This window comes from Seriola lalandi, unplaced genomic scaffold, assembly GCF_002814215.2.
Source record: "Seriola lalandi dorsalis isolate HSWRI2012SDOR001 ecotype SW California unplaced genomic scaffold, Sedor1 jcf7180002054529, whole genome shotgun sequence".
Classification (NCBI taxonomy): domain Eukaryota; kingdom Metazoa; phylum Chordata; class Actinopteri; order Carangiformes; family Carangidae; genus Seriola; species Seriola lalandi.
This window is the reverse complement of record NW_019525082.1, coordinates 114328-141230: the sequence shown is the minus strand read 5'-3', so window position 1 is coordinate 141230 and position 26903 is coordinate 114328. Positions and strand designations below refer to the sequence as shown.

General features: G+C 39.8%; 1 protein-coding gene across 2 annotated transcripts; it reads left to right on the top strand.

The window, feature by feature from the left end:
- Positions 1 to 920: 920 nt before the first annotated feature.
- Positions 921 to 26122, top strand: zgc:63587 (septin-2). Of its 2 annotated transcripts, none has more exons than XM_023414483.2 (12): positions 921 to 1040; positions 6269 to 6324; positions 6783 to 6882; positions 6979 to 7065; positions 7531 to 7654; positions 8515 to 8649; positions 9145 to 9262; positions 20157 to 20258; positions 20475 to 20620; positions 20806 to 20889; positions 20982 to 21039; positions 24605 to 26122. In XM_023414483.2, the coding sequence occupies exons 2-12, from the start codon at positions 6298 to 6300 to the stop codon at positions 24668 to 24670; spliced, it is 1047 nt and encodes a 348-aa protein (XP_023270251.1). In that variant the 5' UTR covers positions 921 to 1040; positions 6269 to 6297; the 3' UTR covers positions 24671 to 26122. The 2 variants fall into 2 exon arrangements, with proteins under 2 accessions (XP_023270251.1, XP_023270252.1); XM_023414484.2 differs by lacking the exon at positions 921 to 1040 and adding an exon at positions 1152 to 1172.
- The last annotated feature ends 781 nt before the right edge of the window (positions 26123 to 26903 follow it).

Below are 26903 nucleotides of genomic sequence, written 5' to 3'. Positions count from 1 at the left end.
AATGGCTTAGCACATAAAACTGCCCCTGTGACTGTTACACTATTTGATTACATGCATGACCTGTCAGTATTATTACTCATGCATGAATCTAATACGATTTTACTGTTGTAGTTGGTTGAGGTGGAAATCACTTAACCATTTTATATATGGCTACAACTAAAGATTATTTTTTATTGAATTGAGTTGATCTGCTGATTATTTTCTTGATTAATGGATTGATTGCTTGGTTTTGTAAATATTCGTAACATATGCATTCAACATTAGCCAGAGTGTAAAATGACACCTTCACAATGATTGTTTGTCAAGCCAACAGTCCAAACTTAAAAATTATTAAAGGTTAATAAACAATATTTATAAATGTTATAAATATTTTTTTATGAATAATTAATTAGAGGGAAAATCATCTCGTTTGAGAACCAGAAACAATGAAATGTTTGACATTTTACATCAAAAATGATTTATACAATTATCAAAATAATTGCCAATTAATTTTATGTTAATCGACTGTTGCGTAGTTAATAAACAGCAAATTATCATATTCTACACGCTGTTCTTGTGTTTATATATAAATGTCTTAATTGTAAAGTTATTAAAGCTATCAAATAGGTAAATGTTAAATATTCCCCGCTGAAATGCAGTGGAGTAGAAGTTTAAAGTGGCATAAAAAGAAAAATACTCCACCAATGTACCTCAAATTTGTACTTACGTGCAGTAGCCTACTTTTAGTAAATGTATTACAAAGCTGACATTAAGTTAAGTTAAAAATGTCAGCGGTCAAAGAGGAACCTGTTAAAGCAACTGTAATACTTAAGCCGCCATATTGGATCTGACCAGCAATGCCCTTCTATGGCTCAGCCGTCCTGGCCTTTGAACCATAATGGCGTATGTGGCACAGCACGACAGCCGTTGGACAAGAGAAGCTTCAGGGACGAGGGCGGACTCACGGGAGCGGTTTCCGGGTTTCCCTTCCTGGGCTGGGACAGTGGCGAGAGGCAAAAAAAAGCTCCTGTTGATTAACAATATTTCAAAGTTACGCTGAGGTAAGGCACTGCTCTGTGGTTTGTTGTTATCGTGTTTTTTTTAAACAAGCTGTTAGTTTGAATCGGAGCAGGGCGAAGAAGACACAACGGAGCGTCAGTTGAAGCCGAGCTGGCAACAGGACACCAGCCGCGGTAACAACTGTTGCATGCTAAAGTTTGACATGTAAAGTTTTGGTGCTGTGTGGCACTCAAATTCGGTCTATCAAACATGTTTTTAAAAAGAAAATTACTTTTGAATGGGATTTAACTAAGCGGCGTACGTACAAACTGTATTGTCATTGTCCCAGTTGATGTTTGGTAAATTCAGTCAGTGTCTGACAGACAGACTGGGTGTGGTGGACATCCAACTGTTACAGACCCAGAGGCCTTCACACACGTCCCCTTTGTTTTATATTCTTTTAAACTATCTGGCAAAATTGTCCAGGGAAACATTTCCTCTTCAAATTTTCTAAGCAGGCATATTAGCCCAGTACCTTTTTTTTTTTTTTTAAACACTCAGTGCTTTTGAACTCCTCTATTTTCCCATTGCCCCATTTCTTACTCTCTTCAAACTATCCACACTTCAGTGGGCCTATATATTCCTAAATCATATTCATATCATATACATATACATAAATCTGCATTAGATGTGCCCTTCAAAGCCTTGGCTTTCACACATTTCCTGTAAATTCCTCTTGTGTAACATTCCTGACCTCTGAAATCGCTTTCTAACATCTGATCACTCCTTGACCTTTGATTGTAAAGCACATTTGCGCAAAATAAATTTCGTGTTTAGACAACTTCACAATAACAGTGGGAAACAATAACGTATTCTCATTATGTGTCTGTCTAAGATGTGGCGGAGGGCCACTATTGAAGAATTATCATCCATCTTTGCTTGTGCTTTGGCTCAGTGAAAACATGTATATTTCACTTCCTTTCTTGCTGAGTGGTGAACAGTATGGGCACCAAGGCAGACTGGGTGAGCTGTAATCTCGGGCTGGCAGCTGCCCCTTTACTTAAGAAACAACTTTGCTTTTTACCCAGTTGGACACATATCAATTTGATATCAGAAAGAAAACATCTCTTGGTACTGAAAGACGTCCCAAGCCTTGATCCAGCATCGTCACCGCTCTCTGACCTTTCCCCTTCCTGCGACCTTATATCATAAACACTGGCCGGCACAGAAGCGCTGGGGAAGACATCTGTCTTACTCTATAAACTACAAGGTGATGTTTCCTCCCGCTTTGCACCGTGGTGTGAATGGAAAAACAAAACTTGATTCACGTTGACAAACCCAAGTGGACCTGCGCTATTGTGTCAGAGGTTTGAATGATGATGTAACACAGCAAGATATCTTTATTCACTGGACTGTGTGTGAAAAACTGGAAGAGGAAACACACATTAGAAACAACTTTGATCCCTTGTTTTATTGTCTGTTATCACAATAAAACAAGGGTTAGGATAATGTGATGGGCATCTTTCACCTTTTTCTGATGTTTTAAAGATCAAACAATTAATCAAGAAATTATATCAAATTAATCAATAGACTTGTTCGTAGCAGCTCTAAATTATATTTTTACATTATTGATTTATCTGTCTTGGGGTTCGATGATATGGATACATTTTTCTATAGTGTATATCATTTTATTTCATGATAATATATATTGCGAAATCGTTATTTTTCTAGAAATTCAACTGAGAAACAATTAATAGATAAAGTAACTGGATACAGAATTGTATGTTTCTGGCTTATACAGCAAACTACCTGACAAATTCAGGTACATTATCACATTCGTACAAAAATCCCGGAGTCCAATATTGCTGTAAATCAGTCCAGCTCACTTGTGCTCATTCATTTTTTTAAATTATCCACAAAATTGATATTATAAGATACATGCAGTATATATAAAGGTATAAAGAGTAGGCTATAATAAAATCTCTTACTCTAAAAATGTTTATGTTTTCTTATAGTATCACATTGTCCCCTAACGTGTAATATTTTTTGGATGAATAATTTAGTCTATAAAAGTGACAAATATCCATCATAACTTCACATTGCTTGTTTTGTGTGACCAACAGCCTAAAACCCAAAGATATTCAGTTTGCAATGATAGACAGCACAGTAAAGCAGAATTCACAGTATTATTCAATCTCATCATTCATCCATTTGATTGTGCATTGATTTGACTTATTTTCACATGTACCTACTGATGGAACATAATTATGGCCAGAAAGGTGCAGGCAGATAAACAAAAAATTACAGTACTCGCACCTTTTGCTGTAATCTTGGTTTTAGTTTCACATTTAATCATCAATGTAGAACCTTTTCCATATAAGGTTCATTGTACAATATAACAGCTGTGTGAGCAGTTTTAGAATAACATTTTTGTTTCTGTATGCTATGTTTTTAGTCATTTCCTCTCCTGTCCCCATCATCATAAATGGTCCATCCTGTGCTTTAAACACTGTGTGTGTTATGAACAAGCCTGCTGGTTTCCTCATGGTTGAAAGGCTTTTTCATTCCGCCTATTGTGTCTCCCCCCTTCCCTGTGGGCTCATATTATAAAGTGTTTTTAAAAGCACAGCTTAAAAACCAGTATCATATCTTTATTACTGTTGCCCACCACTACTACCTTTGGTCCCCAAGGGCGACTTAATTACAGTCGGGCCCCCATGTCCACGAGTGTTGTGTGTTTGTGTATGACGGTGGGTGTGTGTCTTTACATGTGCCAAACATCATTTTATTGTGCTCAGGAGTTCTGGGGTCCCTGCTGCTGTGATCACTTGCCAGTAAATTACCGTAATTGTTGTGATGCCACCTAGTTCGCTAAATCTCCATGGTGCAAAATTATTGCTTCAGTGTTTCCAGTAAGAACATAAAGTCCTTAATCCATGGAGAGCTGGTGTGTGGACCCTTGACAGTGCCTGTCAGGAAGGTAAATAGTTCGGCTAGTACTGCTGCCCCTTCATGGCTTTACTCCAGCCAATAAATCAACTGTAAATGCATTACATGCCAAGAACTTCGGATTAACTAAGGTGGCATTTTTCCCTTTTGGCCCAAACTGTTTAATCTCCCCCACGTCTGGCCCGTTGATAGCTGTGTGTATGTGTGTGTGTAAGCAGCTCAGCAGCCTGGCCGATTAAATGGCCATTATTAAGAGAGTATTATTGAAGTGTGCCTCCCGCCTGTCTGTCCTGTAGTGTTGTCTTTGTAATATTACAACTGCGATATTGGAATGGTTTAATTAATCTGCTGCTGGACTAATGCAGGTTCCCACAGAGCCTGTCGAGGAATAATAGTTAGTGTGTGTGTGTGTGTGTGTGTGTGATACTAATGGATATGCCTGTGTGGGCCGCTACATTAACTTAGATATTAATTAAAAATGAAAACAATGCTGGCCTGATCCATCACTTTGCTAGAAGCCTAACTTGTTTTCTAGTGCCACAGTGAGGTTGACTTCTTTGTTTCTGGTGAAATGTCTCAACAACTATTGGATGAATTCCCTTGAAATGTGATAGAAATATCCATTGGTGCGCTGAGGATGAATCTCAATGACTTTGGTCCCTCTGACTTTTCTTCTCATGCCACCAGCAGGTCAATTTTTTTGTTTATTTAGTGAAATATCTCAACATGTACTTCACGGATTAGCACATATTTAGTAAAGAGATTTATGTTCCACAGAGGATATCTCTTGAACACTGTGGTGATTTTTCTGAATTTTCCTCTATTTAATTTTCCTGATAGATTTCTTGAATATGATAAACATTATTAACATTGTACCTGAAACATTGCATTGCTGAAGACTCTTAGTCTTGTTTTCATCAGTGAAAACAACTTGTTTCTTCTGTTGATTAATTCTTACTTAAACGATGAACCATTTGGTTTTAAAATATCAGAAATTTGTGAAAAATGTCCACCACTCTTATGCAGATGTATTTTTTGAGACGCTAGAACCAGTGAATTTTTTGATATTTTTGTTTTACAAAATGACTTTTAACAACTTACAGATTATTACAATGGTTTCCAGTTATGGTTGATGAATTAATTGAGTCAGCTTGAGTTAAATTGGTGTCATAATACTATTTTGTGGTTTCTATAACACTTATGTTGGTTGCCCATTCTCAGTATCAGAAATTTGCCTCCCTGACAAGGCCTCATCTCCCCTCCATTGTTTTTGACTGGGTTATCCTTTTGACCTGTACGGACCTTTAGCCCCTAAACTGGCACTCCTTCACCCTGAATGGCTGGTGTCTCACCTCGCTGTCCTGCATGCGGCCGGTGCTGAATGTGGTCAGGGGTGAGGCACGTGTTCTCCCTCCTCCCCTAGCTGAGCTGCCCTGTATAGGAAAGGCTTCAGGAACCAGAGGGATAAACAGCCATTGTTCGCCTTGTGGGCTCGGTGAAACCACCCTGTCAGTATGAGAGATCTCTGCCCACTTTCATGTAGATACAGAGGGCCCCCTGACTACCATCTAATGCATTTAACAGTGTGAAATGGTTCCCCGAGTGACCACAAATGTGTGTTGCATCACATGCTAATGGAGAAAGGTCAGTTCAGGTTCCCATGCCACCTTTTTCCCCCCAACTAACATTACGTAACCAGAGTGCATCTCCGTTTGGCAGCGCAACGCAGCCTGCCTCTTTCTAATGCTTATCACACTCCACCTGTCAAGGGCCTGTGTGTTGGTGATAAAATGGAGCCTGTTCTTCCTGCTCAGTCATTATGGAGCTAATTTATCAAGCGAGCTTGTTGCTCTGTCGTCTGCAAAGGGTCATAGATTGGGGCAGGAGCACGGGGTACACTAGTCTGTAACAGTTTAATGGGAGTCTGGGAACAAACTTGTTGCCCAGAGCTCTTAATCTCTGCTCCTTCCGTGTGATAGTGTTAGAGAACAGGGTAGTCGTCAGCCTGAATGAACATTTTAATGCGGACTCAGCGGTGCAGAGTTGTTCGAATCACAGTTTAAAAGATAAATATCCAGAGAGTCAGTTGGGTTTTTGATTCATGCTTGAGAAAATGAGCCACATGAAGCAACTCTCCCACTAGTATCTCTGGGTTTATCAGGCTATTCTGGGCAATATTGCAAATCATGTTTTTTGGCAATATTTGTTTTTTTTTTCTCATGATTTTTGTATTAATGTGATGGTTTGCTACTAATGGGGGGGGGGGGTAATCTTAACTGTTTTTTAGATGATTTTTCTGGTTTTATTTACTGCTTTATCTTTGATGTTTCTCCACCATCAGGCTCATCAGACATCCAGTAAACAGTAGCGATGTCTCAGTCTGGAGAAAAAGGGAAGGTGAGTAACAGACAGAAATGTAATCAATGTATTGATTACAGAAATGTAATCAACTATGATAAATCAACAGGGTCTACAGGAGGGGTTTCTAATGAAGCAATGGTGATTAAGACTCATGGCACTTGTAATCTCATGCACACACACGTCCACAGGCATCCAGAGAGGATATCCTGTATAAATGCAAGTGTTTCATAGCTAGGCTTTATTGGCTGTTGGGATTTCTCAATAATATGCACCATCATCAATCTCACTTACACCTTTACACATACAGTACACCTCATAAAATGTCGGGGGAGTTGGTTAGCAGATTTTCTGAGTTAAAGGAAAAACTACATAACAACAATTACATAGTTACTAACCTTTTTAATTTGAATTATTATATATTTTTCTGACAAGATATGTACTTTCTTATTGTTTCTGACCTTAATTTTGAACGTGTGTCTTTTTGTGCTCTACAGTTCCCAGATGCAGCAGGTTATGTAGGTTTTGCCAACCTCCCGAACCAAGTGCACCGAAAATCAGTGAAAAAGGGGTTTGAATTTACCCTAATGGTTGTAGGTGAGTGATCATTCTTTTCTTATAATGTAAATTTGATCCAGATGTATGATTTCCTTTGAGAATAGAGCTTTATTTTCAATTCTCTTCGATTGCCAGGGGAGTCTGGTTTGGGCAAATCAACACTTATAAACAGCCTGTTTCTCACTGATCTCTACCCTGAACGCTACATCCCTGGTGCCGCAGGTATACTCCCCAGTGCACACACACACACACACAAACACACACACGCATGGATATACACAAATATGCACAGTGTAATAATACAGAAATGTCTGCTGCAATATCTCCAGCAGAGCAGTATTTCAAGAGGAATGTTGGGAATGCCTTAGTCTCAAAATATGACCCTGTCCTTCTTATGACTTGACTTGGATTAGTACTTGTTCTGGCTTGAAAACTATTATCCAGACCCTCCCTGGTCAGTTTGTGCAGATAAGAAAACACGTAGTCCTTTTAGATGACAAAGCCATGATTTCATTTTTTTAAGGCGTAGCCACCTCCTCGAAGCCTGCGGTTGTGGCAGTTGAGTGGTTTGTATGAGCGTGTGGCTCAGACAGAAATTTTGGATTTCAGTGCTGTGAATCCACATGGTTACTGAGGTGTCTCAACTGTTACGCAACCATTAATTATTCCTGTACTCCTGTACCGCAGAGAAGATAGAGAGGACGGTGCAGATTGAGGCATCAACTGTGGAGATTGAGGAGAGAGGAGTGAAGCTTCGCCTCACCGTGGTCGACACCCCTGGATACGGCGACGCCATCAACAGCCAGGACTGGTGTGTTTGTGTGCTGTGGAGGAGTGAGGAGTGATAACAACTTGGGACATGTTTCCTGTCCAGCATGCTGTCTCATCCTTCTCTCCTGTGCTCAACAACTCCCTTTCTCAAATTTCATCCCAAACTCCCTATTTCCTACCTCTCCTCCCTCTACATTCCCTATGTCTAGATTTCCTTGAAATGTTGGTGCGTGCACATGTGTGTGTGTTTGCTTGTGTGGTATCCTCAAGACAGTGGTGTCAATGTGGCCTCCTTGCTCAAGATCTATTTCCTGTGGGTTTTCCTGGAAATGCTGTATTTTTACACTGCTGGACCCACGTACTCTCCTTTAAAGGCTACGAAAAAGGAAATTACTGTAAGAGAGATGAAGTAACAGAAGAATAGTTACTTCCTCTTTGCTTTCTCCCTGTAGAATATATCCATTGTTGTCCACTCAATATGAAATTATAAATGTTCAGAAGTAAATAAATTTAGCCAAATTTGATAAGGCATTTCTTATTGACTGCACACACATTGATTTTCGTGCTGTGCTGTCTGTCTAGAAGATAATCTAATGCCTTCATCAGTTAGACTTTATCTTTATCACACCAGCAAATCGGTCATAAAAAGATGTTGTGAAATCCTAATATACTGTTTTTTCCATAATAAGTCACACAACTACAGAGTAATTGCAGGAATCCAAAAGAATATTTGGCTCAGAGTTTCTCCTTAACAAGAAATACTACTTGATGTAAAATTTATTTTCCTTGAAGCTAGCAATGCCATTCTCTGTGTTAATGGTAGAATAGTGTTCACGTGGTTGTTTTGTGTGGTTAAGGAAGTTTATGTCTATTTCTCTGTTTCTTTGCCTTTGGTGTCAGCTTCAAGACCATCATCCAGTACATTGACAACCAGTTTGAACGATACCTCCATGATGAGAGCGGGCTGAACCGAAGACACATAGTGGACAACAGGGTGCACTGCTGCTTCTACTTCATATCTCCATTTGGACATGGGTAAACAAACAAACACACACTTGTACCGACACCAACTGTTAGCTTATGCTGATTTCATATATCATCAAAGATTCACCTGAAATAAAGAGACTGGAAAATATATTTCATGGGTCCCATAACATTTATTACTTCGCCTTGCTTTTGGTGGTATTTCAAGACATGTTTGTTTTGACCACACCATACCACCAGCAGACGAATGATGCCAGCAAGACAGAACTTCTTCATTTTGGATCTTTCAAAAATAAGGCATCTCTTGCGAAAAAAGCTGCTACTTAACTTAATTAGTATACACTTCCAGTAACAAAACTATTTTCATCTTATGATGAAGAGAGGCGTATAGAGTATGAACTGTAGTCCCCTGTCTACACATATAAATTTTACCTTTTAAGTTCTGCTATGTCTCCAAGTTTTGTCATGTAATTTTACGTTACATAATCCAATTCACTTCTCTGATGTTTTCCTCTTCTTCTCCTTCTCTTTCTTTTTCTTTCTCAGTCTAAAGCCACTGGATGTGGAGTTTATGAAGGCCATCCACAGCAAAGTCAACATAGTCCCAGTCATTGCCAAGGCTGACACACTGACACTGAGGGAGAGGGATCGCCTGAAGAGAAGGGTGAGTTTGATACACACACACTCTCGCACACACTCTCACACACTCTCACACACTCTCACACACAGCTGTCCACTGTTTTCTGTCTACAGTATATGTAATCATCTTTCCCCTAGATTTGATTCTTGGCTCAAGAAGGCAGGAATGTCTAAGCACTTGTTGTCACGATGTTCTGTGTTTGTTCTTATCCCATCTTCAGGTCCATGGTTTAGCCATTAGAAATTGGATCATTGAACAATACTCTAATAATAGCAAAATCACTTATCCAGCCATATTGGCAGCCTTGTGTGTCAGACATCTTTGTTTGTGTGATAAAGCACACATGTACTTCCCTGTGTAACTGCAGTGATTTATGGCTTACATTCTTGTGTTTTTGATGATACAGCCAGATTGTTAAGTACAAGTACAAAGAGTGTCAACATGAGAGGAAACAATAGGAGCGACAGATGTAGAAAAAGAGTTTTGTACCTATACAATATAGATAGGAACACATCAAATCCAGTCTCAACCCACCCCAGATACTTCCTGTTGGAGGTGACCCAAGTATCTGCCTGCCTGCACGCTCCTCAGCTTCCTGCAGTCCAGAGGGGGAAGGACAGAGTAGTACAATACCACACACACACACATGAGGGGTGTCCTCATGAACATGCAACATGTTCAGCTGATAACCTCTCACATGCAAGAAAAGTTTTAAAGGTACATTTTAACAACCTACAGTGCTGTAGATTTTCCATGCAAACTCAGAAAGGAGCTGAAACTATTTGTCAATTCATTTACCACTAGAAATTAATTGGGTAACATTTTTTGGCTGTAGTTGCTCAATGAGGATTTGCTGATTTTCTCCTTTTTGTATCATTAATCATTATTCCTTAATGAGTAATGTAATCATTATTTGAGTATCCAGTGCGTTCTGGACTGTTGTTCAGACAAATTGGAAGATGTCACCTTAGACTCTGAGTAGTTGTGTTGGGCATTCTTTACTGTTCTCTGACATTTGACAGGAAAAGAGATTAATCGAGAAAGTAATTGTCGGACCAGCCTATAATCAAAATTATCATTAGTTGCAGTCAGAAATGTGTGGGCAGTGCGTGGAGCTGAAGTTGCAGTTACTTTTTCATCAGTCCACTTCACTGGGCTTTTAATTGGAAGTCAGCCTGTCTTTCCACCTACCCTGCATGCCCAAACCTCCCACCTGTGTCTCATTCAGGTCTTGAAGCCGGTGGTCTGGCAAGCTCGGGCTGGTCGGCTGACTGGAGTCCAGCTCTGGAAGTCTGTTTTGTCTCAAAGCTCCCACAGTCAGATGCCTAAAATCGCTGATGCAGCATCTTAAAAGAAGAGTCCCAGTTTGGGCATTCTGGGCACATACTTTTCTCATTGTGTTTCCTGAGACAACAGGATTTCACATTTGTCACAATATCAAAATCTAAGAACTCAGTATGATTCTGCATTTTCACCAGTACACAAGTTGCTCCAGCATCAAAAAGCTCTCTGAAATTCCCCCTGCTGCGTTCTCCTTAAGGGACCTGCCAGTTGAATTGTACTCTGTAGTGTTGTTTTGTGTTTTGACCTTCCTCGAACCTTCTGAGCGTTCCTCTGGCACTTAAGATGAACAAAACCATGTTTCCTGCCAGTGCTGACCCCCGCCCCAAACTACAGAAAACCCCCAAGCTTGTGGCTTTCTGATCCAGCTGGCAGCCTGCAGCAGGTCATCTGTCTTGATTAGAGTTTTGGCATCATTTTTTTTTTAAATTTTGTTAAGGCTTTGCTTTTTATTCAGTTTACCGTTAGACATCATATACTGTACAAGCGCAGCCAATAGCGGCAGAGTGGGAAATGATAGTGTGGCAGTGGAAAACATTGTAACTGTATCACTGTGATCTGACCTCTTTATTGCTGAACTGTTCACAACATTATCTGACCAGTAGAGTTTGTTCACATGCTCCACTAACTGTTCCCTTAACAGACATTTCCCACTGTATACTAAGGAGCAATTAGCTGTGGACTTCAACAAAAAAAAAAAAAAATGGACAAAAGCATGCACAGGGCACACACACACACACACACACACACACACCCACACACACACCAAGTGCCCAAATCCATAAATGTGCTAATTCTAGCAATGAAAAAACATGATTATTTTTAAACTATATTTAGAAGTTAGAAGTACTGGACACACATTAAAGACATGTTTAAATTTAGTTGGACTGTATTTAATGATAGCGAGTTCCTGGACAAGCCATTATTGTCAGGAAATACAGAGGGTTAATTGAGCTATCTGCCCCACATTTAGAAATGGCGCTGTGTATCCCTAAGGAGTGCATATTATTCCTACTATTGCTTGTTTAGTAACATTTTGGGCATACACAACTTCTATCTTCATCTCAATTTGTAAAAATGAGTTTGCTGCAGTGGTGCTTCTGTACTCAGGAAGGTTTCTGTCAGTGTTTTTCAAATAACAAATTTTATTTATCGATATTTTGTGGCTTTTGACAGTAACCTAATTACACACATGTAGTGTGGGTTGAGCAGGAAGATCACGATTTGTAAATTTGTATCCCTCTAAAAAGTGAAAGATTAAACCAGCAGATAGGTTGAGTGAAAACTATCTGGTCTGCAGATACAGATGTAGCCCCCCCCCCCCGGAACATCCAAATTCTCTTGCAATTAAAAAAAATTGCAGCATCTTATCACTAAAATTGAAAAATCAGACAACTGCAGCTGTAAATGTGCTGTTTTATTCCCTGCCTTTACTGATTCATCACGCTAATGTTTTTTCTTGTATACATGCGAGCGCAGTCATTTAAAATGTGAAATGTCATTCTAATGCCCATTCATCTTTCTAAGTGTCTCTCAGGAGAACAAATATATCTGGCGCGAGTATTTGTTGGTTCGATCAGATTAGCTGAAGTGGCTCTTAGGTATACATGGCTGATTCCTGCCATACAGTCCCGTACAGTGCCCCGGCGCACCAGGCCTTCCTTTGAGGTCACAGCGCCGGCAGCCAAGAACCTGCCAGAAAGCCGGGTGCTGGAGAATGATTGATAACCCCCAGCATTTCTCCCACAGTATTTATTAGTTTGTTTTTTTGCAAGGTACTTTCTCACCATTTTGAGCCATTTGCCTCTCAGTAAATAGGACCCCCCGCTCCTTCAGGGCTCGTCCAGTCCTCTCACTTATTATTAGGGGGAAACAGCTTGTACAGAACAATAAAAGTTTCCTGCAATGTGTCAAGACTGTTCCACTGACAAGACAGAACCTGCAGTCGTGTACAGCTCAGGCTCACACACAAAGTGAACAAACTTCCCACCTTTCAGCTTTCATCCCCTTACTTCTGCTTGCCTCTCTCCCAATCCTTCCTCTGCTGGCAGTGACTCACTCAGCTTCCTCTTACTTTCTTCATCTGCCTCTTTGTGGCCTCGTTTTTAATTTGCTCTAATGCCAATTTCCTTCACCATGGTCTCTCTAGTCCCCAGTTCATAAGTTGCCCTGAGGAGCGTATATTGAGGGGCTGATCCTCTCAGTCTGGGACCTTGCAGTCATATCCTGTGTGGGGCTTTAGTCTCAAACTGCTTTGCTGGTTGTTTTCTGTTTGAACATTGACGACAGTACACAGCTGGTTTAGACTGGAATCCTGATGAAAGCAAGTAAAAATCCCTACTTTTTTCTGAGGAAAAGATTGCTTTTCATGTGTCTGTTTTTTTCATAGGATTCTCTTAATACAGCAATGACTTAAATGGCAGAAGATTAATCTGTCATCTCATTTAAGTTATTTTCTGTAGAAAAAATGCTGAAAATATTTGCTTAACATTTAATGGACCAAAATGATTAATTGAGAAAATAATCTATAGATCAAACGCAAATGAAATAATCATTAGCTGCAGCCTTACTTGATTTCAATTTGGAAAACAACTTGCTTGAATTGCTTTATTTCCAAGGGTAAAATGTGTCGGTATAAAATTCAAGTCATGTGGGTCAACAGTGTGCAAAAGATTGTACATCCAGCCAAAGGCTGTTGTGGCTCGCTGCGTTCAGGTGCTGGAGGGAAGTTCATTTGTGATATGACACCAAAACCTTTTAAAACCAAGAAGGTAAATTGACATTTAATGGCCTGCTTGTTGTGATTTCATGTGAAACTCAGTTTTCAGATGTGAGATTTGAACATGGGAACATAAATTTGACTGAGTATATGCGAGCCAGTGAACAAATGTGGAGACTCTGCACGTTCATTTTCATCCTTTGATGAAATTCATCAAAAATTCATCATAAACACTGCCTAGAAGTAAGGAAAAGCATACTCAAACATCTGAAATCCTGCTGTATGCTTTTATGCTTTTGAAAACAACCAGCAGTAGTATAGCTACAAGAAAGCTGCATTAAACCCTTTAATTATGATGAAAGGTTAGCGGAAGCCAGCCAGATACATGTTTGCCACAGGCCTCAACCCCAATCTATGTGATATCTCTTTTTTCTTTTGTGTAAAGACTAAAAGCTGTTCTCCTAAGCCAGAGGTCAGCGAGGTCTAGAGAACCCAGTTCCTCCTCTGTTCTCGCATGAGGCTGCAGGCAGCAGACAATAGTTCAAGCCCTTCTCTTCCCTCCACTCCCCTCTGTTTTCCTCCCTTCTTTGGCTTCTTCCCACATCTCTTGTCCTTCCCCTCATCTTCCTCTTCTCCTCTCCTTTCTTCTCTCACCAAAACCCTCCCTCATGTTTGTCCCCTCAGCTGCCATATTTTACCCCTGGCCAAGGCACTGTCACACTTTTCCCCTCATTGTCTGACTGGCTGTTGTCTCCCCCAGCCACTCCACCATACTCCCGCTGTGTGAACCAGCTCTACGGCTCCACTGGGACACATTATCACTGTTGGACCGCTCGCACTGGCCAGTATTGTCACCAGGTTTTCTTAAATGACAATAACAGAAAGTGAATCAGTTTTAACACAAAGGGTAAACTTCAGTGGTCAGGAAAGGAAATTATGAGGCAGGTATAGGCAGCTGATGGATGATGTGTAATTATGTGAACTTGATGTTCAACTTTTATAATATTCTTTCTTTTTACATATCTACACTGGCGCCCCATGAGTAAAGGTTGAGTGGTGATTATTTCATTTATACCTTAATGCTCTTGTGTGTGTTTGTGTGTAAGTTAAGTTTATGAGTCCCTGGTCAGCTTGTGCCCGGTGCTTTTCCTGCCAGTGTTTCCAACACGCGGATATATTTATTTTTCTGCCCTCCAGCGGTCATTGTGTCAGGGCATTCTCCACGTCTCTGCAGATTTTAAAACAATAAATATGCATTTTTTCCTCATGGTGCGAGCAGCTCTATTACACACAATCATCTGCTCTCAAGTAAAGAAAGTTCAAGCCCACTATAATGTGGAAACAGCAGGTTTCCTTTTTTGAGGACCGACCTGAAAAGATGGTTTCCGGACTTTGCCATGCTACTAATGAGTCACTTTTTGCTGTTGGGTTTACCACTGAGACCTTTTTGATTACTAGCCCATGTCACAAAACCTGATGTGTGTTTGAAACCTTTAAGTCGCACTGTCCCCTTCTAAATCTCACTTAAATACAAGATTACATGAATAGCATGATTGTTCCTCTCCACACTCTTTGATCAGAGGGAGAGGTGGGTGGTCTTAACTGTACTAATACTTAGCCCAGACAATAGGAGTTTGGGTGTGTGTGGATATGTGCGTGCGAATGTGTTGATCACCATTACTCATATGATGCCGTCTCGTTACCATGGTTGTGGGGCTTCCTCTGTACCTCCTGTTAGAAACAAATCCAGCTGTTCTGGTCCGGTCCGTTCCGGCCTGGACCGTCCACTCAGTCTCAGACTCTGACTGGGTATATCTGGAATGTGTTTCTGTGCATGCATGCAAGTGTCTTTAATCCTGCGAACAAAAAGTTATTGTTTTCCCTCTGCTGCTCTGTGCTGTATGGGTACTTTTAGTAGGAGATGATATTTGACTGGCCGGTGGGATTAGCTCTGTATACTCTCTGCAGGTCGGAGTGGTTGAAGATGTGAACAGACTTTTGACCTCTCTTGCCAGGCCGTCCTCTCGTCACTGGTGATTCACTGGCCTCTTGGATCTTCTAAGCTGCACACACGTAACTCCTGAACTCTTGCTACTCCTGACGCCAGATTATACCAGTTCACATAGTGAGGAAGCAGTTCACTATGTGTGTTTGTATGTGAATGTGTGTGTGTTTGTGTAGGAGGCTGGTATGAGGTCTAAATCCCTCTGATGACCCCCCTGGATCAGGTATTGTTGGGGCTCCCTCACCCCCTCAGACTGCCTGCAGGCAGGAGAAAGACAGTTACTTGAAAGGAGTTTCCTGGCAAGAGAGAAGAATTTTCTCTCAAATTAAGTTTGTAAACTAAAGAAAAGTAGAAAAAGTAAAAGTCTAGCAAGGAGTAAACTTTCTTCTTGCCAGACTGCTGCTGTTTGTCTGGTAATCTTTTAATTGAGGTATGTGTCAGAAATATTAATACAGTAGCACACGGCTCAGTGCTCTTCACTGAGAGTAAATATCTATATTTGTTGTGTGAGAGACCGACTAAATCATTGCTTTTGTGAATAAAGAAGTCTTGTTGTATTTTGTTGGCAGAAGATGGCGGAGTAACCTTCCTCTGTGTTTCAGACTGTAGGAATGCAATTTACAGACATAAAGCAGTCCGCACTTGAAACTTCAAAGGCTTTCTACCATTCCAGACTTGAGTTACAACGGGAGATGATTACACTACATTCATTATAGTATTTCTTTCTTTATCAAATAGTGGGTTGGCCCTTCATGTGGGAAGAGTCCATTTTTCCTTTTTGCTTGTCCAGAACTCATATTTTACATAGTTTATTGGGTTCACAGTTGGAATTCATCAGACTAATTGGTGCTTCATTTTTCTCTTTAGATGTAAAAAGCAAATATGAAGGTCAGTTTTAGTAGAAAGACTTTTACATTCTACGGTTAAAGAAACAGTTTGATGTAAATTATTTTTCCACTCGCTTTCACTCTGGTCCAAAATACAATCAAACCATAATTTCCATGGTGAAAACATAAGTAAACTAGAATTACCACCTTGCAGTTGTATGCCTCTGCCAACCAGCCAAGTTGCAGGAAATATGGTCTCAATCTCTCCTTCCTGAGTTACAGCATTGAATAATGGCCAGAAGTGTTTTTGCAGAGCATTATGATGTCACAGTGAAGTTGACCTTTGACGGTTTGGATATATAATGTCATCACTTTATCATTTTAACCTATTAGACATTTGTGTTAAATTGTGTCAAAAGTGTATGAATTCATGAGTTATGGCCAAAAACAGTTTTTTGAGGTCACAGTGACCTTGACCTTTGACCTTTGACCACCAAATTCTAATCACTTCCTCCATGAGTCCAAGTGAATGTTTTTGTCAGATGTAATGAAATTCCCTTTGGGGATTCTTGATATATTGCATTCACAAGAACGTGAGGTCACCATGACCTTGAACTTTGCCCGCAAAAATCGAATGACTTCATCTTTGAGTGATAGAGACATTTTATTTGTACAACTCACCTCATGTTAGGCCTTTGTGCTGTAGAAAGACATTTTATAACTACATAACTACATGAAATGGATTTAGAGAGTGCACAAGTAAGCACTTTTTATTCACTGGATTGTAGACACACAGTTGGAACTACAGGAATCTCATAAAGGACAGAGACCACTCAGGAACATGGACTTAGTCCTTGCCGTGGTCAAGATTTTCCTTTTAATAAACTCTGAAGTCTTGGAAAAAGAGGGCCCCTGTTCCTCAAGGTGGTTTCTCAGTATGAAACAAGGTTTAACGGCAACTGAGAGCTGATCAGAAAGGCCAATTCTAATGGCAATGATGCACCGTTTCATTCCCATGGCCCCTCTGTAGAAGCTGGCAGGCAGCGGTGAGGTTACATAAACGTTACATAAAAATGCTGCTGGTCCGGTCCCTCTGCGTTCCCGATCCTTGCTCTTCTCAATCAGGGTTGATTAGTGTGAAGATGCAGTTTGATTGTTTTGTTTTGTGGATTTTTTTTCTCTCTCTGCATTGTTGATTTCCTAAGAATGCTCGGCTACATGTGTCTACTTCCAAGTATTGTTCCCTGTTACAGTTTTAGCTTTGGTCTGCTCTGTCCTCAACTATCACACGAGAAAACTGTGATTGTGAGTGTGTGTGTTTGCGCATGTGATCACCTGTTGAATGTCAGGACCGCAGTGTTCACCACAATCCCCTCTTTTGTCTCTTTGCTCTTTTCCTTGGCAGCTTTTTGTTTTCCTCCCAGCGTTGTTTGTCCAGAAATCGTTTCTCATTGCTTAGCAGGTGTTTGAGTCATTCATATTTTTGTGGGTTTGCTTGTGAGAATGAACAAATCATGAAAATATTGTTCACTTGGCAGGTTGACGTGATGAAATGGTTGATCCTTATAATGATGGGTTTGCACCCTGTTTCATTATGTTTGGAGGTTTTGGTTATACCTGCTGCGCAATGGCTGAAAAACTACTTAGACATGTCCCCCATGGGTTCACCTTGTGTAATTATATCTATGTATAGACCTGCAGGTATGCTATATTTGGGTTACACAAAACCACTACAGTATATTTAATACAGCTATTCCTAGAACTGAATGAACGCTGGAATTACATGTCTGACATGATTCACCTGCTATTTGCCTCATTTCTAACCCATTTTCTAACTGGACAGCATCAGCCTCCACCCTCACACTTATCATAACTGGCCAACATGATGAAATATTTCCACAAACAATGCTTCATATTCAGCGATGTGAGCCAGAAACATAAGGCGATAAATCATGGGCTTCCTTTTCTAATTAATACGGAGTCTTGTGTGGCATTGTTTGTACACCGCCCTGACAGCATTGAGTGGACCTGCTTGGCCAACCATAACAGCACAGAGAGGGGGGAGGGGGTAAGGGGTTGTATTAAAGCCCAACAGGATGATCATAAAATCAAAATGGCTACCACTGCCAACATCTCTGTGCCAATGAAAATACATAACTGCCAGGAGGAGGAGAGGCTGGTGTAACGTTAAGGATTAAGGCTTACATTGTATACAGTAAATCAGCAGGAGGCAACAGGGATTTGGAGCAGGCAGTGATTTCGACTTCTGATGATCCCTGAGAAGTCTTGATTATAGGTGTCAGGCCTTACTAAGCACATGTTACGGAACAGAATAATTCAGGTAAACAGCCATTTTGCAGTTTTTGGCTTTAGCTAGGTCTGGAAACAGATGATGGCAGTCAAGGGACTCATGTTTGTGCAATGACCAGATGTTTCTGGATATTTAATGTTAGTTTGTATTCATAAAATTTGTTACACTCTCTTAGTTGGTTGTTAATTTAACTGATTTCTCAGGAGCCTTTTAGTTAGTGTTTTCCTGTTTTATTGCATGTCTTCTGAATTTGTCTATCTTATCTACTTGTTTGACCTGATTTGTTATTTGTTTCATTTTTTCCTGCCATTGTGTCACACGTGTTTATTTTCCCACTGAGTGTTTCCCAAAATTCTCTATGCTCTGCCCCACCAGAGTGATGTTTATCCAGCTTCCAAGTTGGAGGGATCTGTAACTGGTGTTTGAGTAAATGAAGGAAAAAGAGGCTCTGGTCCGGTGTCACGCTCTCCCCGGAGTCCTCCAAAGCCTGTTTGTTTTTAGATCTGCCCCACAACAATACCCAGCTCTCCCCACACACACACTATCTCGTACACACTTCGCACAAAGCTGACTGAGAAAACAAGCAACAGCCATAACAAGGTCTCAAACAGGAGCTGCGCTCCGTAGGAAAACCTGCACTCACTTCCCAGGCTCCTGGCTGACTCACCACTGTCCTATTATATACTACAGTACATGAAAGTCCCCAAAAAGTCAGGAAAGCAACACTTGACATTTTTTGGCTCCATTACATAAGACTACATTGTGGATTTAAGAAGTCTGCTCTGATGAAAACAAAAGAAAAATGCAGCTTTGATGTTTAGAATAATAAATACTGACATCTGTCCCTGAGGGTAACAGTGAAGAAAGCGCCTTTGTTTTACCTTGTTTCTTCACCGGTTGGTCTGTGAATGGAGGAGGGTGAGAACGTTGTTTCTGATTCTCTCAGAACTTCAACACACACACACACACACACACACACACACACACAGACCGTTATTATTTTTCTGTCTCACCCCTCTTTTTTCTCCATGGGGGGCTTTAATTAAATGTGTTGCTGCAACAACAGGTACTCACTCAACCCCGTATTAGTCTATAGGGCTGTCTGACTTTCTGTTTATGGGTCAGAGCAGCAGCTGTTATTTTGTCCATATGACTCGCAGTTCACAGTGAGGGAACCCGTTTTATAAATATATATTTAGATAAATAACAGAAGTCTGTGCCATGCTGGATGCTGTAATGGGCTGTAGCTTCCATTGATATTACATTCAGCTATTGTGAGTTTTATTTAAGCTGAGACAAGATAAACTAAAAGTACAGTACAAGTTAACTATACTACAAGTATAAGAACAGATGCATAGTTAACTTAACTAAAACAGAATATTATATCTACTGTATGAGCATCTTCTGCTGAAGCATGAACACAAATGGAGACACTTTTATTAAAATACATTTAGAACCAAAGTGGCCCTTAGTGATAGTGATGGTGAGGATATTTTATAGATATATAGATAATTGGTTTCTGGACTATTGGAGCCCAGATTGTCAATAAAAAGTCAAGCTGACTCTTTAGTAGTATCTGCAGTGTCACCTCTACAGGGTTCAAGACTTGACTTTTCCCTGTGCAATGGAACTGCATGGGACAACTCATGGAGGTCACGGGGAGGTCACGACACTGCATCCTCACCCTGCGTGTTTCTCTTGTTTCCACCTGTTAGATCCTGGACGAGATCGCAGAGCACGGGATCAAAATTTATCAGCTACCTGACGCCGACTCTGACGAGGACGAGGAGTTCAAGGAGCAGACCAGAGTCCTGAAGGTGAGAGAGGGACACACGGCTGATGTCAGCTGTTACGACACTGCATCAGACATTTCCCTCTGCAGGTTTAGTGACGGACACCATTCACCCTCACTTCCCTTCACCATATCCCCTCCTCTCTGATTGATACCTCTATTTTCCACATCTCTGTCCAAATCCTTTCTTCTGACTTTGTTTCTCTCTGGTGATCAATTGGCCTTTATCTTCCTCTCCCAGGCGAGCATTCCCTTCGCTGTGATTGGCTCCAACCAGCTGATTGAGGTGAAAGGGAAGAAGATCCGTGGTCGTCTTTACCCCTGGGGAGTTGTTGAGGTGGAGAACCCCGAGCACAATGACTTCCTCAAACTACGTACCATGCTTGTGTGAGTCTCCCCGAGTAATAAAACTGCTTAAGTAATAGGATGTTCCAAAGGGAAGCCTTTTAAAACCTTGACAAAACTTTTGCCTCATTAAACTGGTTGTCCACCAGTCCACTAGAGAAACAGAAAAGCAAATCTCTACTGCCTTCTAGTGTTTGAAGATGGGATTGCATGTCTGTCTGTTGCAGGACTCACATGCAAGACCTCCAGGAAGTAACTCAGGATCTGCATTACGAGAACTTCCGCTCAGAGAGGCTGAAGAGAGCGGGCAGGTGAGACACTAATTTACATCAGTTAACCAGCGGATGAGCTGTTCCTGTTACAAGATACATATATATAATAATTAAATTTGTTTTCCCTCCAGGGCTGTGGATGAGGATGTGATGGATAAGGACCAGATCCTGCTACAGAAAGAGGCCGAGGTGAGAACTCTGATAATAAATGTGTAGCTGTAAATACAGATGTGCAGGCTCCAAAACAAATTAAATGATATTTTGGGGTTTGTCAAGTTTATATGAATGCAGTACTCACTTGCTATATGTATGTTAAACTAATTATTGGTCACCGTGTAATCATCCTCCATTCTGCATTCCTCCCCACCTAATGCAACTCTACTAAAGGTCTGAGTTACAGTCTTTGTAGTCCAAAATTCACTTTTTCCTCATGTTTAATGCTTAAAAGACCATACTAGGGCTTAAGTCACATTACTGACAACCATTTCCCAATTCATGCAAGTGCCTCTGTAATTTTAAATGATTTTTTTTTTTTTTACCTTCCAGGAGCTCTGGTTTCTTTTCTTTTAGTATGATGTCAAAATCAACTCAAAGAGACTTAAAACTTTCACCTATAGCTAATGCATCCTAATCAATCACACATCTGCACAGGATTTCATTAAAGTTACAGAATTACACAGAACAAATGTACATCTCTGCCATGGAAGCTAGTCAGATTCAGTTGTTTTACAAGAAAAACCATAATTATGGAGGACATATAAATAGGAAAAATTGACTTACACTTGATTTACTTAGCTTCAATTCAACTCAATCACAGAACAAGGACTTTGGATTTTGCTCCATATGCATCATCTAGGCTGATTTAGGAAGGAATCACTACGCCATGGTCAGTATGGAGAGGAGGAACTTAGTGACCAAAAACTCTCTCGGGTCCATGTGGGCATGTGAATCTTGTATTAAGACAAACATATAAAACTCCAAACCCATCCTTCAAAAACACACTTCGATATGATTTGTCAAGCTAGAGTAACCCAGATGTGCCCAGAGAACAGTATGTCCTGAAGTGCATGTGCAGACTCACCCTTACTGTGTAGAAAAACTGCCTTGTCATATTTGTTTTACATGTGCCCCTAACATTGTGGCCGTGGTTTTACCAGCTGTAAGGTGAAACCAGGAAACCTTTCAATTCTTCAGAGAGACAACATTTTAGAAAGAGAATCAAAAGTCTTATTTATTTTCACCCCACTATCTTCCATATGCATTGTTTACCTTTTGGGCCATGGAGCCTGCACGTCCCTAGGCAATAACCTGTTTCCTGATTGCTCTTGATTGCCCTGTTTGTGTTACTGCTGCAGTGCACCATAGTGAGTGGGCGGGGTGCAATCAGAACTGTTTGTAAACAATGTGCCCAGGCAGGATATGCCATCACTTCCTGCCTGGATGTCCTGGCTCAGTTTTTATTGTGGGAATGACCTCAGTGATGTGAGGAGCCCAAAACACAAAGCTTGATAGACAGCGGTAAATTTTTTTTGAGTTTTGAGTGGGAGGAAATATTAAAGTAGCTACTATTACTCAGATTTGACTCAGACTAATATAACACTTTATTCTACAAGTCCCTAGTTTCCTAATAATTTCCTAAAAAGCAACTGATGAGTAATGAAAGGGAAAATGGAGAGAGCGTTCAATTGTTACACTTCCACTGAATCAATTTAGATTAACTGGCACTATTTAAAACATGCAACACAGAATGACATAATACAAGACACACAAAGCATTGAAATTGTGAATATATTAATGTAATGTGCATGAAATAAGACAACTTATCTTATTAAGAGTAGAGTTTCCAATAAAAAAAAAAACATATTAACGCAGGTATAAATTGATCTCTATAATTGTTTTCAGCCATTAAAGTTTTTAATTGTTTCATAAAAAATACTTTGGTACTCTGGAAATTGTCAACTACCAAATGTCCTGGTTTTTCTTAATTTAATTCAGGCGGCACTAACTATTTTTACTCAGTTCACAGAACTAACCCCTTGAATAAATGGCAAATTACAATTGTATCCAAGCAGCATTTTTGGATATTATTAAGAAATTATCAGGCGCTTAAAATGAAGTGTTACCCACGATTATTTCCCTAAGGAAAATGATCATACCATACCTTAGTCATATTCAGCCTAGATTTGATATGAATGAACATATGAATATGTGTGGATGTTTAGAATAATGCTCAGTTTAAGTTGTTGTTGATTTTTCAAGGAAAGTCACCTTCAGTATCACATTCACATTTCATGTTTCTCTCATCTTTAATCTAATTAAAATTTTCCAAACACGAAGACGTTAAGGAAAAAGGGGAAGTTGTGTTGAGTAAAACATCTCTCAACACAAACCATGTGAAGTTCTACACTCAGCCACAAGATGGCAGCAGACATAAAAGAAAGCTAAAGTTATTGTTTAACAGCCACAACCCATGGTGGTTTCATTTACTTATTAATGGTCCAGTTGTTACTTTCACATTAACATTTATTTACCTTTCAGCTCCTTTATTGTTTTACATTGATTTTTTGCTTCATTCATTTTTAAACCGTTCCCTCTATTGCAATCAGAGCTGTGCTGTGCTGATATAAATTAGTTTGTAGTAATAATTCATGAGATGTTTTCGTGCTAAGCATTCATTGCCTTGTTTTTGCTCTAGGAATCAGCTGTCAATCAGTCAGTGTGTGCAGTACTCTTATATTGTTCTTGTGTGTCTGTTCTGAAGTTTGTCTTTCTATATATTGCATTTCTTTTCTTGGTTCGTTCAGTCATTGTGGTTTCCGTGTAGACGTGGTCAGGAGATGTGTTGTACAGATCAGTTCTTTTCAAACATATTGAATCCTTAAGAACATGAGAAGATACTCAACAGCAGTGTTGGGGAATGTTAGTGTCACATTAAGAAGCGACCTATATCTCTCTGGTTAACTGACCCATGGCTGTTGCCTCACACTGAGCAACATATTCACAATTAGTTTTTTTCCCTTAAATGTCTCTTTAATTAAATTAGATAAACACCACCCAGACATCTGTATATTAAAAACACTAGACGGGCAGACAGCCAATCTGAAGGTATTTAAACAGTATTTCTACTTTACACAGACTAATAGAGAACTTAAGTTTCTCTAAAAAAATCTTTTATTTTCTTACTGTAAAATAAATTACCTGGCTGGGGCCCTATTTGGTACATAAAATTTATTTCAATGTAATCTTGTGTATACATTTTTTTAGTTACACATATAAAGTTCTCATTGCGTAGGACTTCAACCCACAAAGTCATGATTACAAGCAGAGCACCAAACATGTCTGTTTTATTCTCAGTGGTTTAATGTGATCTGTGTTTGATGTCCTGAGTCTGTGTTTCAATGTTATGAAATAAATCAGACTTGAATTAATCTGAGCTCATTAGCTCTGAGTTGGCTTTATGAGACAGATTAATCCTGGTTCAGTTCAGTCTTACTCTTGGTGGACCTTTCACAGGAGTGCTCCCTGAGCCTCCCTCTGTTTATTCCAAATAATAAACACAAAACACTTCACTTCCCCGCAGAGGATTTTTCCCTGGAAAGATTTACCCACTAATACGTTTTTTAGCAAATATAAAGTTTACTGAGCTGTGTTGATAGCAGCTTGTCCAAGTTTTCATTTCTCATCAGCTTTTAATACGAGCAAACACTGTGTGAAGAAATAAACACCTTAATTTTGTTTGTCTTCTCTCTTGTAGCTGAGACGCATGCAGGAGATGATCGCTCAGATGCAGGCACAGATGAAGATGAAATCGGACGAGTAAAAGTGTCAGAGCAGAAGGGAAGCACGGCGAGCGCACACAAACACACACAGACACACACACACACACACACACACACACACACACACACACACACACAAATATATACATACATACAATACATATACACACACACCTGGGCCTCCTCTGAATCCATCCCTGACTGCCGCCACCCTGCAGACCCACTAGGCGTCCACCATCACATCATCTTCATCTGCTTCCATCCAAACATCCATCCATCAGCTGTTCAGGAGCTCACCACACATTTTCTTTTTTGTAATTCTTCTTCAGCATCTTGTCAAGACTCCATTTTGTTTGTAGTAGTTTGCTGGGTGGGACTGAACAAAATTTTAAAACGTACGACCACACAAATATTTGAATACTTGATGATTATCATTGACATGTATCCGTTATTAAGTCTTTGGTCTTAATTATGGTCCATGGAGCTGCCAGTGACAACGGTACAAGGAGGTTTTGCCATCACACTAACATGTTTACAAAAATATATGCACAAATTGTGCACTTTGTTCAAGTCCGAGCTTCTGGTGACACAAGTTTCCATTTATTTTGCTATGAGGTTAAGACTGTTTTGAACATATTTTAACTTAAAAGTAAAAAAAAAAAAAACGGTTTGCTATTGGTTTATGGGTAATTCAGAAGCCCATTTACCTCCGGATGGTTTCAGACCTTCAGTGCCTGTTTGCTTCAGTCTTATAATGCAATAACTTAACTAATATTACCACAGTGAAAGGTAAGTGTGGTTATGAACGAGGTAAACTGTCCATGTTGAGAACAAGGACTTGTGTCTAGTTTATAGGCAAAATATTTGCCTTTAATTGTGTTCAATTGGAAACCTTATCCTTTAGCCAGAAATACAAACTTAATTTAGGCGTTTCTTTGGCTTTTAGGCTGGAAAGTTACGATATGCATGTCGTCTAACTAATACCACTCGGTTATAGTTGAATTAAAGTGCCATGTTAATATTTTTGTATTTATCATTAGGAGCTGCATCATCTTAATGTTGGTGCCAAACTACAGACTCAAAACTAATTAAACAGTCCTGTAACTTAATATGTGTCTATATTTGCATCAGTGACGTTTAATCTAATGGTCTGATTGTACACTACATGTGCAGTCCATCATCACACTGTACAATATTTGGGCTTTGCCATTTAAAAATCAAATACTACAATATTTAACTGTTATATGTGTAAACTCCCTCCAGCCTTCTGTGAGCAGCAGACTAAACATCCTAACTTTTTCTTCAGCAGTGTCATTGATGTGCCAATTGGCATTATTTTGTTTCTCTTGTCTTTTGCTCTCATGCATTTGTCTGTTGAACTTATTAAGACAAACATAATTATTTCTTAACCATATGCCAGTAAAGATTTGTTTTTAGGTGTCAAAATTTTTTGTATTTCTCTCCGAAATAAAATTTCTTTAGAGAAAAAAGTGTTTATTTGTTAATTCTGGGTTACTTTTGAACGACACACGTGGCATTTTATAGTCTTTAGCTGTAAGAATTTACAGTTTAGAAATGTATTTGTTTTTTATAATTATTTCCATTTTTTTAAGTACAGTGTGGTTTATTTGCTGAGCACATTTGTTTCTGACGTGATGACTTGACCTTTTAGAGATAAATATCAGTCAACTGTTTACTTTTATTTCTATGGGAAACATTTTAACTACTGATACTAAGAATGCATGTGAACTTATAATTGAGCATGATAGTTCAAATAACCCTGTAAGAGCTTCAGCTTGGGTCCGTGCTTTTTCCTAGCAGCACAATTCAAACAAACAGACGTGGGCCTGAGTCACCAAAATATCATCAGCAGTAGGATTTCTATAACAAGAAAAGCGAATGAATACAGTAGAATACAAACAACTGGCAAAGGGAAACTTGAAGTGGTGAATGCAGCTGCTTGTGTCAGATTTAGGGATAGAATCTGATGTTTTCTGTGATTGGCTGTAAGTGAAAATACCTGATAAGTTTTGGTACAGTTTTTCCAGAACACTGCAACTTTTTTATCTTGATGTTTCAACAACAAAAAAAACAACAACTTCCTTCTAAAGTGAAATCTCTTCCTGACGTGATAACGGTGCAAGTTGTAAGAATGCCATTAATGTCAATGAGTCTGGCTTTGACCCCAACCCCCTCATGGCATCCTGTAGGACCCCAGCTTGTAAAAACTCTGCAGTGTGACTGGCTGAGTGTGTGAGGAGGAGGAGGGGCTTT

Bases quoted from the DNA above. Each gene is read 5' to 3' on its own strand.
- zgc:63587 (XM_023414483.2), top strand. From the start codon at position 6,298: ATGTCTCAGTCTGGAGAAAAAGGGAAG. The intron at 8,650-9,144 runs GTAAACAAACAA...TTTCTTTCTCAG, and splicing joins ATATCTCCATTTGGACATGG to TCTAAAGCCACTGGATGTGG. The intron at 9,263-20,156 runs GTGAGTTTGATA...TCCACCTGTTAG, and splicing joins GGGATCGCCTGAAGAGAAGG to ATCCTGGACGAGATCGCAGA.